The sequence below is a fragment of the Falco biarmicus genome, chromosome 14 (genome assembly GCF_023638135.1).
Source record: "Falco biarmicus isolate bFalBia1 chromosome 14, bFalBia1.pri, whole genome shotgun sequence".
Taxonomy (NCBI): domain Eukaryota; kingdom Metazoa; phylum Chordata; class Aves; order Falconiformes; family Falconidae; genus Falco; species Falco biarmicus.
Window position 1 is genome coordinate 1,820,738 of NC_079301.1, and position 15,407 is coordinate 1,836,144.

At 38.0% G+C, this 15,407-nt stretch overlaps 1 protein-coding gene across 3 annotated transcripts in view; it reads right to left on the bottom strand.

The window, feature by feature from the left end:
• LOC130158674 (fibronectin type-III domain-containing protein 3a-like) overlaps nt 1-15,407 on the bottom strand; it is a 49,078-nt gene that overhangs the window by 12,525 nt on the left and 21,146 nt on the right. For 2 of the 3 annotated variants that reach the window (XM_056359540.1, XM_056359539.1), the window contains exons 4-11: nt 12,915-12,990; nt 11,605-11,681; nt 7,586-7,817; nt 5,808-6,080; nt 4,330-4,385; nt 2,993-3,147; nt 2,654-2,713; nt 1,008-1,146 (exon numbers count right to left, since the gene is read on the bottom strand). In XM_056359540.1, coding sequence (XP_056215515.1) covers nt 1,008-1,146; nt 2,654-2,713; nt 2,993-3,147; nt 4,330-4,385; nt 5,808-6,080; nt 7,586-7,817; nt 11,605-11,681; nt 12,915-12,990 — 1,068 coding nt within the window. The remainder of the gene's footprint in view (nt 1-1,007; nt 1,147-2,653; nt 2,714-2,992; nt 3,148-4,329; nt 4,386-5,807; nt 6,081-7,585; nt 7,818-11,604; nt 11,682-12,914; nt 12,991-15,407) is intronic. The other variant, XM_056359541.1, reaches the window with a different exon arrangement.

Genomic DNA, 15,407 nt, shown 5'->3' on the forward strand with positions numbered 1-15,407 from the left:
AAATGGTTGATGTTTTTGCACATTAAAAAACATGTCAGCAATTTAGTTTAATATACTCCAACTGCCTTTAAAAACAAGATATTTAGTGTTGAGCTGAAAGGAATCTGCAGGAGGCATAGAGAATAGCTCTCTTCCACAAACGTGCTTGTGATCTGAAAGTCTACTGTGGGCACAGACACAATTATTCGGTAAAGTGAGTCAGAAAGGGTAAAAACTAGTAGGTATTTTAACTGGTTTCATTCCTCATTCCTGATGGCTCTCCAGGCAGCTATACTACTTCTATTAATTCTGATAGTTTAGAATATGAACTTATGAATAGTTTTACTTTAGGATTAATCCAAATTATATTCTTAGAGCTTTTTTCCTTGTGTCCTAGCACTGTGTGTTTGCCAACTGTCAACAGACGAGCAACATTTGCACTTGTTATGACATACAAATTGGGAAACTCCTTCATTTTTTCAAGTACAGGTTACACAAATATTTTAACTGAAGTGATTTAGATATAAATTGCTTTCCAGGTGTAAGTGTAGTAATAAGAAAAACACTAAAAGACAAGAAAACACAGTTACCAAGAAGTCTTCACAGATAACATATATATTGAAAAGTCAGATTAAAAAAATTAAAGTTACAAACTAACCAAAGGAATTTACTTTGAACGGGTCAGAATAACCATAAGAACTCTGAATTATAATGTTAAGTCATATGTATTTATCATCCAAGAACCCCAAGCAAAAATACACATGCTTCAGCCTCTCCTATGCTGCCAGTTCAGAAGAGAACTTTCCTATGGAATATCCTGCTCCTACTTGGAGACACCTGCTCCTAACTGTCACACTAAAGCCATACACATGAAGCTAAGGAGACAATGAAAGGAAGAGGAAGGAACAATCATGATTTTAGTTATCAGTCTCAACTGCGCAACTTAAAAGCCAACACCTAAAGTACACACTAGATTACTGACACAGCTAATTTAAACATACCACACATGAACACACCAGACTGCTTACCTTCCACTGCAAACTCAGGCTGTTTTTCGTTCTGTTAATGAGTTTCGGTGCAGCTGGACAGTCTGGCTCACAACTTTCTGTAGTGAAACTCACTAATTCTGAAATGGATTCTTTTATGGAACTGCTGGTTGCTGAAACTCTGAACAAAGGACAATTAATTATGATGCTATTGCATTAGCACCTAAAAATTTAAGCAAAGGGTTGTCAACTTTAGAAACGCACTTAATCACAAGCAGTGGTTACAGCAACAAGACCAGCTTGCTCCCGACATAGGAGACAAGTGCCCAATCCCTCTTCTTTCAGATCATTGATTTTAAGAGACAACAATTTCATGTCTCTTTATTCAGGAAGAAACAACAGAAAGTGAGGTTACAATGTTGCTCCAAGTTCTAGTAACTGATGCCCACATCATAACACTGCTATCTGTTCTGTGCTCAGGGAGACAAGGGCATGCTGACAAGAGCGGAGTGATGGAGATCACATAGGTACACTTACTGATCTTGAAGACTCCATTTGGCACCCTTCATTTACTTTACAATTGCTATCTAGCACAGTGGAGATATTTTAGTGATGAAATACACATGGGAGGCATGATGAAAATTACAGTAAGTATTACCAAATGGTAACAGAACACCTGACTTGAATCTTTTGATAAAAAGACCTTGAGATTCAAATACGGACAACACTTGTACAAAAGTATGGATACTGAAATGGGCTAAATCAGCTGTTCAGGCAATAAACCCACATTTGTCAGTGCAATTGTTAAACAGGATAGAAACTCAAGAACAGCACTGCTCATTTATGTTTGTTTTTGAAGAGCAATGACTTGACTAATTTGTCAGAAATACTGTCCATCTAATCAGGCCAATGGTAGGTAAAATAAAGCTTGCCTGCATGGAAAGCAACAGCATGAACCAAACACACACCAAGTGCAAATGGAGCTGTGCTGGGTAACTCGCTCAGAACTCCTGCAGTTTAAGAATCTGAGTTTACTTCAGCAAGTCTTAAAACTTGCCTCCTCCTGTGCCCAAGCATTTGAGGAGCTCTCTTCTGCTACTGGATCACAGTGTTCTCTAAGCTTGTTTAACCAGCTTGTCTTTTTCCTGACCAGTTAAACATCTCCAGTAATGCTTATTTACTCTACGTGGCAATTCTTGAATGTCACGTCTTGTTCCCTTGTAACACAGCATCTAAGTTCTCCCAATTTCAACCAGTTTCCACTTCCCCCCTTGCACTGCTACTGAAGTCTGCAGTTTAAAAGAAGCAACTTTGCAAATCAAGCTGACAAGTCAGACTTGCAAATCCATGTTCAAAGCTAAATTATTATTTACCACTGCCTTCAGCCTACAACAATCTCTTTCACTGAGTCCACTCTTGTTCTAAAAAATACCAACAGAGAATAACTTCAGTCTGTATCTGAGAAACACGAAGAGACAGAGAAGATGGTAGGGAAGAAAATGAGGTTACATTTTAATGAAAATAGAAGACAAGTGAGAATTCAGATAGCAAAATAGTGTCCATAGCTACGCTATTTTTGTAGAATATTCCTCAAGTTATTTGCGATCACACCTTTTTCATGAAGCCACAACAATTTTCTAACTCACATATCAACAAAAACATTAAGTATTTAATTCCCAGCAGCATACCTGGCATGATAATCAGTTGCTGGCCTGAGATCAGGGAGTGTAATTGTTAATTCTTCCCCACTGTGAAAAGGGGAAGAAAAAAAAAAAAAAAAAAAAGTGTTACAGCTCTTCCTTATACTTTAGAAGAATAAAAGCTTATTGAAAAGCAAAACCATGTAGCGCACATTTAATTTTCATGTTTCCCATTGTCCATGTAACTCTTAGTGATATTACTTAATATTTATTTCATGTGAAGTAGGTAGGTCTGCAAGTCAACAAACAGCTCCTGATAGAGAGATTGCTGATCGGTTAATGTTTTTAAACATTGGTATTGTGCTTAAATGAAGAAACTAAACTTACACATAGACAGATTTAAATTTTCCATTTTTACCACTGTTGGATATTGCTACTTCAAATGTAAATGCTGCTGGACTATGACTATGGCTCTCTCCATTCTGTGAACTAACTGGGAGATTCCAGGACAGAACGGCTGATCTTGCTTGTATATCAGAAACCTATTAAAAGCATAAATAATGCAAGTAAGTTTGCTTTCTGTAATAAAAGGTATATTAGTCAATAACACGGTGTCCCTAGTTTGCCTATGAAGTTCCTCAGTGGAGGAATTCTTTACCTTTGCAGTGGAAATACCGAGTCATCATCTGAATTTAAATTATTTCCTCTTTTCACTTCTAGAATACCATCTTAAAGGATTTCCCTTCAAACACTAAACAAACAGACAGACCCACTACATTGCCTCAGTGTATGAAGACAAAAATCTGTATTTCACCTGTGCTGTTTGCATCACTCATCTAGAGCAAATTTTCAGATTTGGAGTCTTGAATGCTGACGCAAGATCTATACTTCGGCAGTCAGATGGCCTAACTTTCTAACTCTATCACAACTCCCTCACATAACCTTAATATTTAACTACTAAGCTACAGGATAGCAAGAGGCTCTGATTTTAAGTGCTTATGACTAAAACTTTTGGTCTAAGTTTTTTGCTACTTAATACCCATACTCCAAATTTTCTGTGACAAAGTCAACACTTTGCTTCTGTTCGCATTAATTACAGATGTCAGAAGCAGCAATGAACAAATGCTACTGTCAAGCTGGAGCAGAACACCACAACCCTTGCTTACTGTATAGATAATGCAAAGAAGTTACATTAAACGTGCTCAAGATCAAAAATATCAGTGCAGTACTAGCCTTTTAGACACTGAAATTAACATCACCAGACTCCAACTTACTAAAAGTATTTAAATACTCAAATATTTGCTCCAATTTCTAAACATAACATAAAAAGATGATCTGCTTTTGTAAGTTCTATTCCCAATACTCTTAAATCCTCTGAGGGGAGGATGGTTCCAAGAGAAGATAAGACTCCCATTAGTTTAGCAGGCCCCTGGTTTGCAAGGTACTGAAGCCCTTGCATACACTAGACAACTTCAACAGTGGATATATATTCTCGGCTTACAGACTGGGAAACTGAGTCAGCCAGACTGTTTTCAGAGAGTTGAGAAATAGTGGGTTTCCATAGCATGGTTGCTTTTCCCAGCTATGAACTCTGACAACTAAAATACGTTTTGTCTATTACGAAAATAAACCACTAAGAAAAAAAAGAGATCAATAAGACATATGTTACTTTACAGAAAGAATATAAAGACAGAAAATAAGGGTATTTTAAGGATATTACTTACGACTGGCTTGCCAATGCTCAAGTGAATATCACATTTCTTGGATTCTGTGTCAGATTCTGAAATTTCAAATACAAAACAGATTACCAAAAACCCCAAGAGTAAACCAGTCTGTTACAAAAATGCCACCACAAGATGGAGTTCGCCTCATTAAGAGTTTAACAATAGTACTTATTGTGCAAAGTTCATTTCCCCTGTTTGTTTTGGCTGTGTGAGGGGTAGAAACATGAACTATCCAAAACTAACAGTGTTACAAAACCCCTTTTAGTACATCCTGCACAAAGGGTATATTTTCCTAATCTGAGCATAAATGGGTTTTCTTTGACAACACAAAAACATTCCTCCAAAAATGAAAGGTGTTCAAAAAATGATAATAAGTTCTTATCTCTCTATTGTATGTGCTTTCCTTAAATATCTATTGCAAAACACTTGGTCTCGGTCTAATTTGGAAGCCAGATCGAAACTGCACACTAAAAATACATAAAGGTACTGAAAGGGTTACATCTGTAAGCTGAATCCTATCTTTGCAATTGTCCACGTCGAACAATACAGGATGTTATTCTGGCCACATACACATTTCCCCCCCCCCCCCCCCCCCCCCTCCAATAAATCTGTATTAAGACAAAGCTTTAATCAAGTATATTTTTCATCCTTGAAACAAGCTGGATAAAAGCTTCCACCTCTGCTTACTTCTCAAGATACAAAGTCAGATTTCTCTTTATTTCTCTAACCAAAGAGTTACCAGTGACACTGACAAGGACTAGACTTCACAGCCCAACAAGACCGCTTAAATGAGGACACATACACCCCCCCAAACTCTAAAAGACAAACAAATGATTTAAGGAATCATGATAAGAAACTTTCCGCATTTCAGTGACACTTTCAAACCAAGAGGAAAGACAACAATATCATATATAAGCTATACCTGCATATACTAATATATCGTAAATAGCCACAAGCTATTTTAAAAGCTCAAACATTCATTTGAGCAGAATAACGCATTGAACGGAAACGACAACTGATCAAACAGCAACCTGTACAGACAGTTGCTCAAACCTTCCTATTCCCTGTAGTTTTAAGTAACTCAGAGTCATGTGAAAAGTACCACAAAGAATGACACCAGAAGTCTTTTATGCAAGTACCCACAGGTCATCCTTGCTTGGAGTAGTGGTCAGTCCCGGGTTAGAAAAGGTACACAAGGAAAAAAAAAAAGTTTCAAATTAAATCTTCCTGAAGATCTTATTTGAGAAATCTCAAATGAACACACTTGACATTACTATGATTTCTAGAGGGGAAAAAACCTAAACATAATTAAAAGTATTTCAGGCTTTCTCTAATCCTGAACAGCTAAAGACATCTACAAATTAATTTTTTTCAGAAACTGTTTTGCAATGAACTTACAGCATCTTCTGTTACAAAAGACTCTAGATTTTTTTTTTTTTTTTTTTTTTTTCTTTTTTTACCCTGTCAATGCAACCTACCTCCCACCTCTGCATCTGGACTGCCCTTTGTTTTTCCTATCTGCTTCTGCTTTAGTGGTCCTCCTGCCCCTTGCTGCCCCTTTCCATTTCCATTCTGAATTGTTGCATTGGAAGAATTAACAACTTTATGTGGTGAAGATGGAGGGCTGTTAAGTTTATTGTTAGTATGACTACTAGCTTGTCTGTCTTTTAGTCTTTTCTTCAGGTGTTCTTGCATTTTGAGACTCCTTTCATCTCGCTGAATGAAGTTTGTCCTTCCATGAGAACGAGGTTCTACAGAGAAAGGAGAATTTACTTCATTATTCAGTACAATTTATTTGACATCTGAGAAACGCTTTGTAAGTTAGAAGAATAACTGCAGTAAAACCAGAACTTGAAAACCCACAGAACTTCACTGTGCTTGCTTTGCCAGTCTGTAGATGCGTGGAGCTGCATGGCTCACATAACGTCAGCTTGGGGCATCTGTGAAGTCCCAAGGAGTTTTACAGCTGATACTCAGGGGTCTCTGGGCAGCTGAGCAACAGACAAGAAACACACACGTACCGCACTGCTGACTGGTAGAGCTTTGCTAAACCTTAGGAACCTCACCTGATAAAGAGTTTATGGATTGGCCTCAGATCAGTGTATGACCATAAAGATCAGTTAGCAGGAGAAGAACACACCTGGAGGTTTAATTCTGGTTTTAAAACAGTCAATGTTAGCCACGATGCTACAGTAAAACACCCAAAATATCTGCAAACTTCCATTTTTCCTATTTAACGCATATCCAAATTGCTGGTTTTTTTTTTTCTTTTTCTTAAAAATTATTTTTCATCACTTGCTGAGTTCAGGTTGGGTTTTTTGTTTGTTTGTTTTAAATGTAATTCTTCAGGCCTTTCTCTTTTGTTAGCTGCTCAAGATTACCCCTTACAGCTGCCTTCCCTGACACAGCCATCCATGCACATTTTCGAAGAAGTGTAAGCAAATTTAGGACCCAAACTGACTTTTTAAAACATAGTTTGGGTTCTATTGAATATTCTACCCTAGAAGTGAGCTGAAATAGCTTGATTACTAATTTAAACTTGAGAAAGATAGTGAATGGTCTTACATATTCTAATTTCTTTGTGTCAAATGCCTGTTCATATAATAAGGCTTACAACTTGGTTTAATTCAGCAGTGACCCCAGTCTTCCACTGAAGTATTGCTTCACTTGTATTTTAAACATAGAGTGGACTTGCACTTCATCCTCCAACATGGATTACTGTGTTTTTCAGTTGATGTATGGTATTCTCATTTTCTTTCCAGTCATACCTGAACTTTGCCTAGTCAAAAATATACATTAATGTGTCACATTAAACGCATTTTCAGAATACTTCATGCCCAGGCTGTGACAAAACACAGCAGTTTTGGAGAGCGGAATTTTAGATGAAGGTAGAAGCAATCATTGTGGCACTTACAGTTAACAAAAGTGGATCCATGAAAAATATACACAGTATTAGAACACTTTTAAGTTACTGTTTTTGCATTGAATTCTTAAAAACTGAACAGCAGAAGATTTAAACTTCATAAAAATCATACTTCACACACACAGAGTGCCTTCAGACCAGACTCCACAGTACTTTACCCACAAATGTATTTTAAGACTGCTCCCTGAGCCTTATATGTGTTTATGGGGCTAGTAACTAACACCAAAACCACATAAATGTGTAACACAGCTACTGACAGAACTCGGCTCCCTCAACCTAGATGCGCTGAGTGAAAGGCCTTGTCACATATTTAAACATCACCTGCGCGCTCACCTTGTTCTTGAAAAACGTGTGGTGGTGGATGCTGGTGAATGAACTGTGGTGGCAGCTCTCCTGTCCCAGGAACTGGAGGGTACACTGGGTGAGGTGGGTGGGGAAGCAAAGCATGGTGATGATGCATGTAATGTGGCACATGGGGAGGAGGAGGAGGAGGATGCATGGAAGGATGGAATTCAGCTGAGTGTGGCAACACCACCACTTTACGAACTCCATTTTCTTCCACCACCTGTCATGCAACATAAGAGATTAAAAGTTAGTACAGTAACAATCTTATAAATTTAATAAAGAATCTCCACGCTTATGTTTATACCCACGATATAACATACAGGGATAATATCTATCAAAATGAATTCCAGTGGAAATGCAGCATATGCTTGCTGCTGGAAGAAACTGGAGTTTGAGGCAGTCAGTTTTAAGAAGCTGAACCCCACACACTGAAGTGCTAAGCAATCTATAATTTATGAATAATGTATATATTCTTTTAAACAAGAACTGTGAATTGATTAGGGTGTAATTCCCGTCTACTTGTAATTACAGTTAGAACTGCTTTAGCCCACATCCGGACCGACAGCGCTACTGTATGTACAGGTCACTGCATGCCACCTCACCTGTGGTACATGTCTGCATGCATGTTCTTAGCCTATGGCAAGCACAAAGCATTACAAGTCAGCCCTGCTGTCTTGTACTATGATCCAACCCAACTCAAATGTCAAAATATTCCATGTTTGCCACAGGCTAAGAGAATTCAGACAAGGAACCTGTCTGCATGTCTGAACTCTAGGATAAGAAGATGCTAAGACAGTGCATGCATACGCACACTTCTAAGCATGTGTCCTAAACCAGCCATATATAGGCTTCTTCTGGAATCTAAATTCTGCCAGCGTGTAACACGTTAATAAGTCAATGTACTGCTTTTCCTACAGGAAATTTAAAGTATGTTAAGGTTTTATACAATAGCATTTTTCTAAATCTTAAAACTGAGGAGAGACTTTGGACAGAACACAGGCTTTGAAAGACAAGGTGAGAAAATGACACCAGTGCAGGATTCACAAAAAGACATATTTAACAATGATGATGATGAAATAAAACTATGCCCAGTGTAGTCTCATTTTTAAGACAGCCAGAACAGACAAGCCAAGGCTGAGGCTTACAGGGTCCTTTCTCCAGGTAGGGCTCACAAGTTGTCATTCTGTGGTTACAAGTCCATTTTGCTCATCTGAGGGATTCCAGTTTTCAGGATCTACCGTTCTGACTAGGTCAAAAGGCTTCCAAGCTGACCATCAGAGAAAGCACCTGGTCATATTCCAGTTTGTTTCTTCTGCCACAAGACAGAAGTCCACTGGTGTAAAATTCAGATTGTACCCAATGAGAAGTCTGACTCAGAAGCAAACTAGACTCCACTAACCCCTATTTAAAGGCAGACAACAAATCAATTGTTTTCTCCTTCACGCAAAAAAAAAAAAATAGGTATGAGTAACATAATTGGGGAAGGGCGGGGAAAATCAATGATAGAAAAATGTCCAATATTAAAGACAAGTGGACACTTTAATCAAGTCTCAGTAAGAAAACCAGGTGTTTTTTCTGAGATTGGTTTAAAATGAGTCTGTAGCTTTATGCTTCCTTCCTTCTACATCAATCACCTCCTCCAAGGTGCATTTAAAAGTGCAAATCACAAGTGCTATTAGGCAGGGCCTTACAAGGCTTTAGTATTAACAGAGATGAATCATGTAGTCAGCAGAGAACCTCCGTGGATTCAAGTGGGGGGTGCATTCCAGCTGCGGGCTGGCATACAAAATTGAGATGCAAAAAAAAATTTTTTTTAATACAATCCATAAAGTAAATAATACAAAATAAAACCTGCTTTTAGAAGATTTGCACTTCTATTACTATTACTAAAAATATACACAATTTGTATTTTCAAGCATTTAAAGAAAGCACTTACACAAAAACAGGCCATACGTTTTATCCTGTTAGTTCTTTCAAGATCCTCCCTTAAAGCATATTTAGTTTGGCTATAAGAAATCACTGTAGCATTTCCTAGCTGGCCAAGAAGACATTACGGATGTTGAAATACTGCTTACTCCAAAAGTACATTTTGAAAATCTCCTCGGCAAAAGACAAACTAATGAGAAACCATTCTTCTGAAGGGAAACAGAATGTGTCCACTCACAAACTGCTATGACAAAGTTCAGCTGTGAGACAACCTCAGAGTCAGCTGTATTATTAGCAATTCTTAACAGACTTTAAACAGAATAAAAAAAATTTACAAGAAGTCACTTAAGACTAAGCTTACATTGAATACACTTTGTTCTAGAAACAATGTGGGGGGCTTTCTGGTTCATCAACGTAACTAAATACACCACTCAACTGCAATACACTGCATAACACTAACACATGCTCTAACACATACAAGTCAAAACTCACAGCAAATTTTGATGGCTATGTTACTCTGTTTTATGTATACATTAAGCAAGAACACGTGGCAGTTCTGAGTAGAAGGCATACATTAATATAGCAAGACTTTCCTATGATTTTACAGCCCAAAGTTGCTATGTCCCCATTCTCCACTACTGAATCACTTCATTCCACTTTGGCAGAAACCAACATAACTATCCCTGGGCTCCTCCAGATAGATTAGGGAACAGAAAGTTCAAGTCTCATCTACCGACACAAACAGTAACTCAAGCTCTGATTTAGAGCTGGTTTCAAACTTGTCTACCCCTGTCAGAATGACCCACAGAAAACAACCCCCCTCAGTTTCATGTGACAGCAAACACACAACAAATGTATTTTTCAGTTTGTACACCTCAGCATTTGCCAGTGCTTTGCATACTGTTTGCACTGAAGACTCAATTTCATATTGGTGCACAAATTATCTGGGGAATCTTTCTTCAGGATCTGCATGAAAGTAGTTAATTGAAGCACAAAATGGAGAGGCAGCTGTATGCAAAAAGACAACTGCCTGGAGAACTCAAGAACATACAGCTACAACGTTTTCAAGCCTACTCAGAAAACTCCTGTTTTGAACGTCACTAGAAAATTAGAAACCTAGCCTGCCCTGTTTAAACATTTGTTTTTAATTAATTCCCTTTAAAAATGCATTAAAGTAAATTGAACTGGCAACTTCAAATATCTCTGTGATAACAGTTCAAATACCACACACAGGTCTGATCTGCTGTGACTTAACAGCACAGAGGAGTGGAAAAATCAGTGACAACGGAAAAGTAAAGCTGGGAGAGAAGCCCAGAGTCCTGCTCATTTCATAGGCACACGTCACTAGCATTAACACTCCTCTTCACACTTCTACTGTAACAGCAGAGTGCTTTGCTGAATGTTAAGGAGATCAGAGCTGGTAAAGAAAGGGGCATTGAAAACTTTGATAAATAGAGTTATATTAGGAGAGAAAAATTTGAATTATGAAAAGACATGAAAGAGAAATATCTTATGCAGTCCGGGAAGGGGGGAAGACCCAAGGGATGAAAGAGAATGATACTGGTATACGACCCATATAACCTCAGCGTAAGAAACACGAGTCTCACATCCACAGTATGCGTGAGACACATTCTGTTCCGATGCTGCCCCCAGCTCCATTCCCAGCAACGCCAAGCGCTGTCTGTACCCATAGCCCTCCGACACCTAGCCGGCGGCAGTCAGCTGGGATTGCTCGAATGACCCACGCACCTACTTTCACCTTGAAAACAGGACTGCAGAAAAACCAAGATGTGGGTCCTGCTAATGGGGCTCCGAGAGCCAATTCAGAGCCATCTACAGGATTACTAAAAGTAATTTTTACTGCCTGGAAGCATTATTAAAAGAATCCTGTAAACTAGATCAAATTTTACTAAGTCAACAGAAGGTGACAGAGCCTACAATAAAGTAAGTTAAACAGTTGATAAGTTCAATGGAAAAAACATGAGAAATGCTTGTAACAGCGGTTCCAGATAAAATAATCAATAGCCTTATTGTTAAAGCGCCACAAACATACTGAAATAGAAGAATAAATTAAAGTTTACCTGAGATACATAACCGGGAGGCACAAATATAGGCGGCATAGAACCATTTGGTGACATCATAGGAACATGTGCTGGACCTGAGAAGTAACAAGGTGCCACTTTTTAACAAATGAGGCTTTTACAGATTTGAGACACCTTTTTTTCCAAAGGTGGTGGCTCACTTTGGTGCCTGAAAAGCCAGCAACTGCATCCAACTCTGTATTTATGGAACTACTTTCAGACAAGTAGATTTAGAAGCAAGGCTAAAACTATCCAATTAAAAAGTCAGTCAGGAGAGAAACTTAAATAATCTGGACTGCGAGTTTCAAAAAAAATAGAAAAGTGGCTGTAGCTGTACCAAGTTGCCACCAAGAAAAAGTGATGCAATTTATGTCACCGATGGACAATGTGTTTTCACATTCAAAATACACATTAAGTAGGACTTAACTTTCAGAAAGCATCCAGAATTTTAGACAATATTGCTGAATGCAGGTATGGCTGTACATTTATTCTACAAAAAGCACAGGTTAGATTTATTCCAACCATCACACTTAAACAGCCAACAGTATTTGTTTAATTGTACAAAACTCAGCACAGATAATTTTAGTTCTTTTTTTGTGACAGTTAAAAGTCTGTAGCAGCATCATCAGCACCACAGTAATGCTGACACAGCTGGTCTACCAACATTTTTTGGTTTTAAATAAGAATATATTATTTTTCATATCAAGTTGAAAAAGTATTTCTGTCTAGGATCTGATGAAAGCAGAATGGACACGTTTTATATAATATCATTTGGAAAGATGAAAAATATTCCAAAAATGGAAGTACTGATAAATTCAATTTGACTTACAGGAGATATTTTGATCCGACTCAGATTTGCAGTTCTGTAACTTACCCAGAAGGTAAAAAGTAGTTTGCAGCCACACACAGAGGGTAGCAATGCTTCCCACAAAATCAGCAGACCGCTAATGCCACTACCTTACAGTAAAGTGAGGTCGCACAGCGTCTATTAAAGTTGTTTAGATTAGTGTGGACTAAATCCCATGCACACTCACGTGATAAGATTCTGAGAAGACAGTTATTCAAGGATCGTTACAAAAACAGTTGAGATGCCAGCCTTTTATAAATTAGCAAAGACTACAGAGACGCAGGGGATCTTGGCAATTTCCCAGTGCTCATTTGTGCTTTAAGTACAAACTGAAAAATCTGATTTATTACATTGCAGAACATATAAAAACACATTTGACATTACAGAAACAAATTATGGTAGTAATTCTGTGATATTCGCAAAATCAAGATATTTGGATTCAGTACTTCAGTTTTTCCTTTACCTTGAATACATTGAATGTGTCCATCTTCAGTTGTAATTGTAAATGTTTCACCTGGGTTTACCTGTACAAGAATAACCTGTAGAAAACAAAACACAGAAGAGGTGGTGGGTTTTTTGGGGGTTTGTTTGTTTGTTTGTTTTTTAATTTTAGAAATTACCTGGGGGTGTGTGCAAAACCCCCGTGTCTACCTTATACCCACATTAGATTAAAACAATATAGCTCTGGTAACCTTAAAAGAGTAAAAAAGCAAGATGAGAAACACTGATGGGTACAATGAAATTTCTTCATACTTTTGACATAAAATCATTAGTGTTGCTTAATCAGTCTGATTACTACCAGAAGTGCTTCCCTTGATACAACTGAAATAATTAACTAAGCTTTTATTTTCAATGTTTTCACACTGCTTTTTCTTCTTTTACTGAAGCAATACATACCTTAAGATCCACTTTGCTTTCCAAGCTTTGCCTGAGATTATTTCAGTTGCAGGGCTAAACTGACAGAATCATGACTACACACACAAACAAATGAAAAGGAAAGAAAAAAGATCCTTTGTGCAAAACTCAGCCATATTTTTTCATTGAAAGCATGCTGGTATGTATTTTGATGATATATTTTACGGTGCCATCAAGTAACTTAATGAAGTGTGCAGTTCTTTGGGGATGGAAAGAGGGTAGAAGAGGTGATAAAGCAGGTCACTCCTACCACCTCCACTCTACAACTCCTGAAAGATCAGGTGTATTTTCTCACATAATTGTGTAATCCCGTAGCTAAAGAAATACAACCAACAGTGAGATTCTGCAGGTCAATTTGAAAGAGACGGCATGCACTTTCGCACAGATCAATGTAGACACCTGCCAGAATTATTCCTCAGGCAGGGTACAGCACCATTTCCCTCGTGCTGGGTAACACAAACCATCACCTCATTCCATCCCACAGCACATGCTTCAGTCTTACTGTAAAATAATGGCAGCTGTGCTTCAGTTTTATTCTAACATGACAACTTTACTACAAGAATTTTGTAGTGAGATTCCACAATATGACATAGGGACAGGTCTAATTCTTAGGTAAAATGAGGGGTTTGGCCATGTCAGAACCGCACAGTTACACAGTCAAATTCCACCCTGGTGACAGCTAGCACATAAAGAAGGCCAATGTAAACACCAAAATAAAATACATTTGTAAAACTAGTTACAAAACTCAAAAAGTATAATTTTCTTTCATTCTATTTTTATAAAATATTTTTATACTATTCATGGAATCACAATTACATCAGGTAGATGCGACCCAAAGAGATTACCTAGTCATCCAACTCCTGGTAAAAATGAACTACACATGATGTTAATGAATAAACCCGTCTATTTTGTGCTGCTGTATCTCCAATGACGAAGCTCCATAAACTCCCCAGGCATCTGCAGCACTGTTTCACTATCCTCAACGTTACAGATTTTATCATCTAACTTCAACATTCCCTGCTTCAACCTGAACCCTTACTCCATGTCTTAACCACCAAAGAAATAAAGAATAAAACATCAGTAAAGGAAAGATTGTTTCCTGTGATTTAGGTGACATACACTGTATATAAATTTTCGGGGATTTTTATCTGCCTTTTTTTGGAAACAGTGCAACACCGATGACTTCCACTTGCAGTCTTTACCCATCCCTTGGCAGACCTTTTTCTTAAGGACCACTACCAATGAGATATTCCTTATGATAAGCTGACTACTCTACCCAAATACAGGACCTGTTGCTAATTTTCTAGATTATCTTTCTAGTAATCAAAATAATTTCAGGCTTCCAAGACGCTTGCAATTCCTCCCACTTTGTATCAGCTGCAGATTTATGAAGTACACCTCAATTCTACTGTATTGGTCATAAACAGATGACTGAAAAGAATGAGACTTAGAGAGATCTTGTGGCCCCTCATTCAGCCTCTGCATTTTGACCAGCTTCACTGCCCACTCTTTTCCAAAGACTTTGCCAAGTAGCTTATGCTGGCCTCAACTAAAGCACATTTCTTCTCCTGCTAACATGTAAAGGAGTCAGCACGAGCATACCCACGTTTCCTGAAGTTACAGCCTATGCCTCCTGCTTCTGTCTCCCTCTGCTCTTGAGTGTGCAGCCTCTGCACAGAACGAGAGTGAGGGTTGCACCGATCTGTTCCATTTAAACTCCTGTGTGTAAAGCAAGACTCAAAGGAGCAGACTGATAGATGGTGTTTAACACTCATTTTGCTGCTTTTACATATTGCTATATTAATCTTAGCTTTTATTTTTTAACAGGGGATGCAGAAGCATTATGAACACAGACCCTGCTCCAGTGAGTTCACAAGACAGGAGTTTTACTTTAGGTAGACAAGTTGCTTCTGGACATCAGTAAAACTCCAAAACCCCCTGAAAAGGCCATCCAGCCAGTCAGCAGTATTTATTACAACTCTAGAGAAAGACAGATGTCAGAGAATACTTTTAAAAATGGCATAATTAAAGCACTGAAATT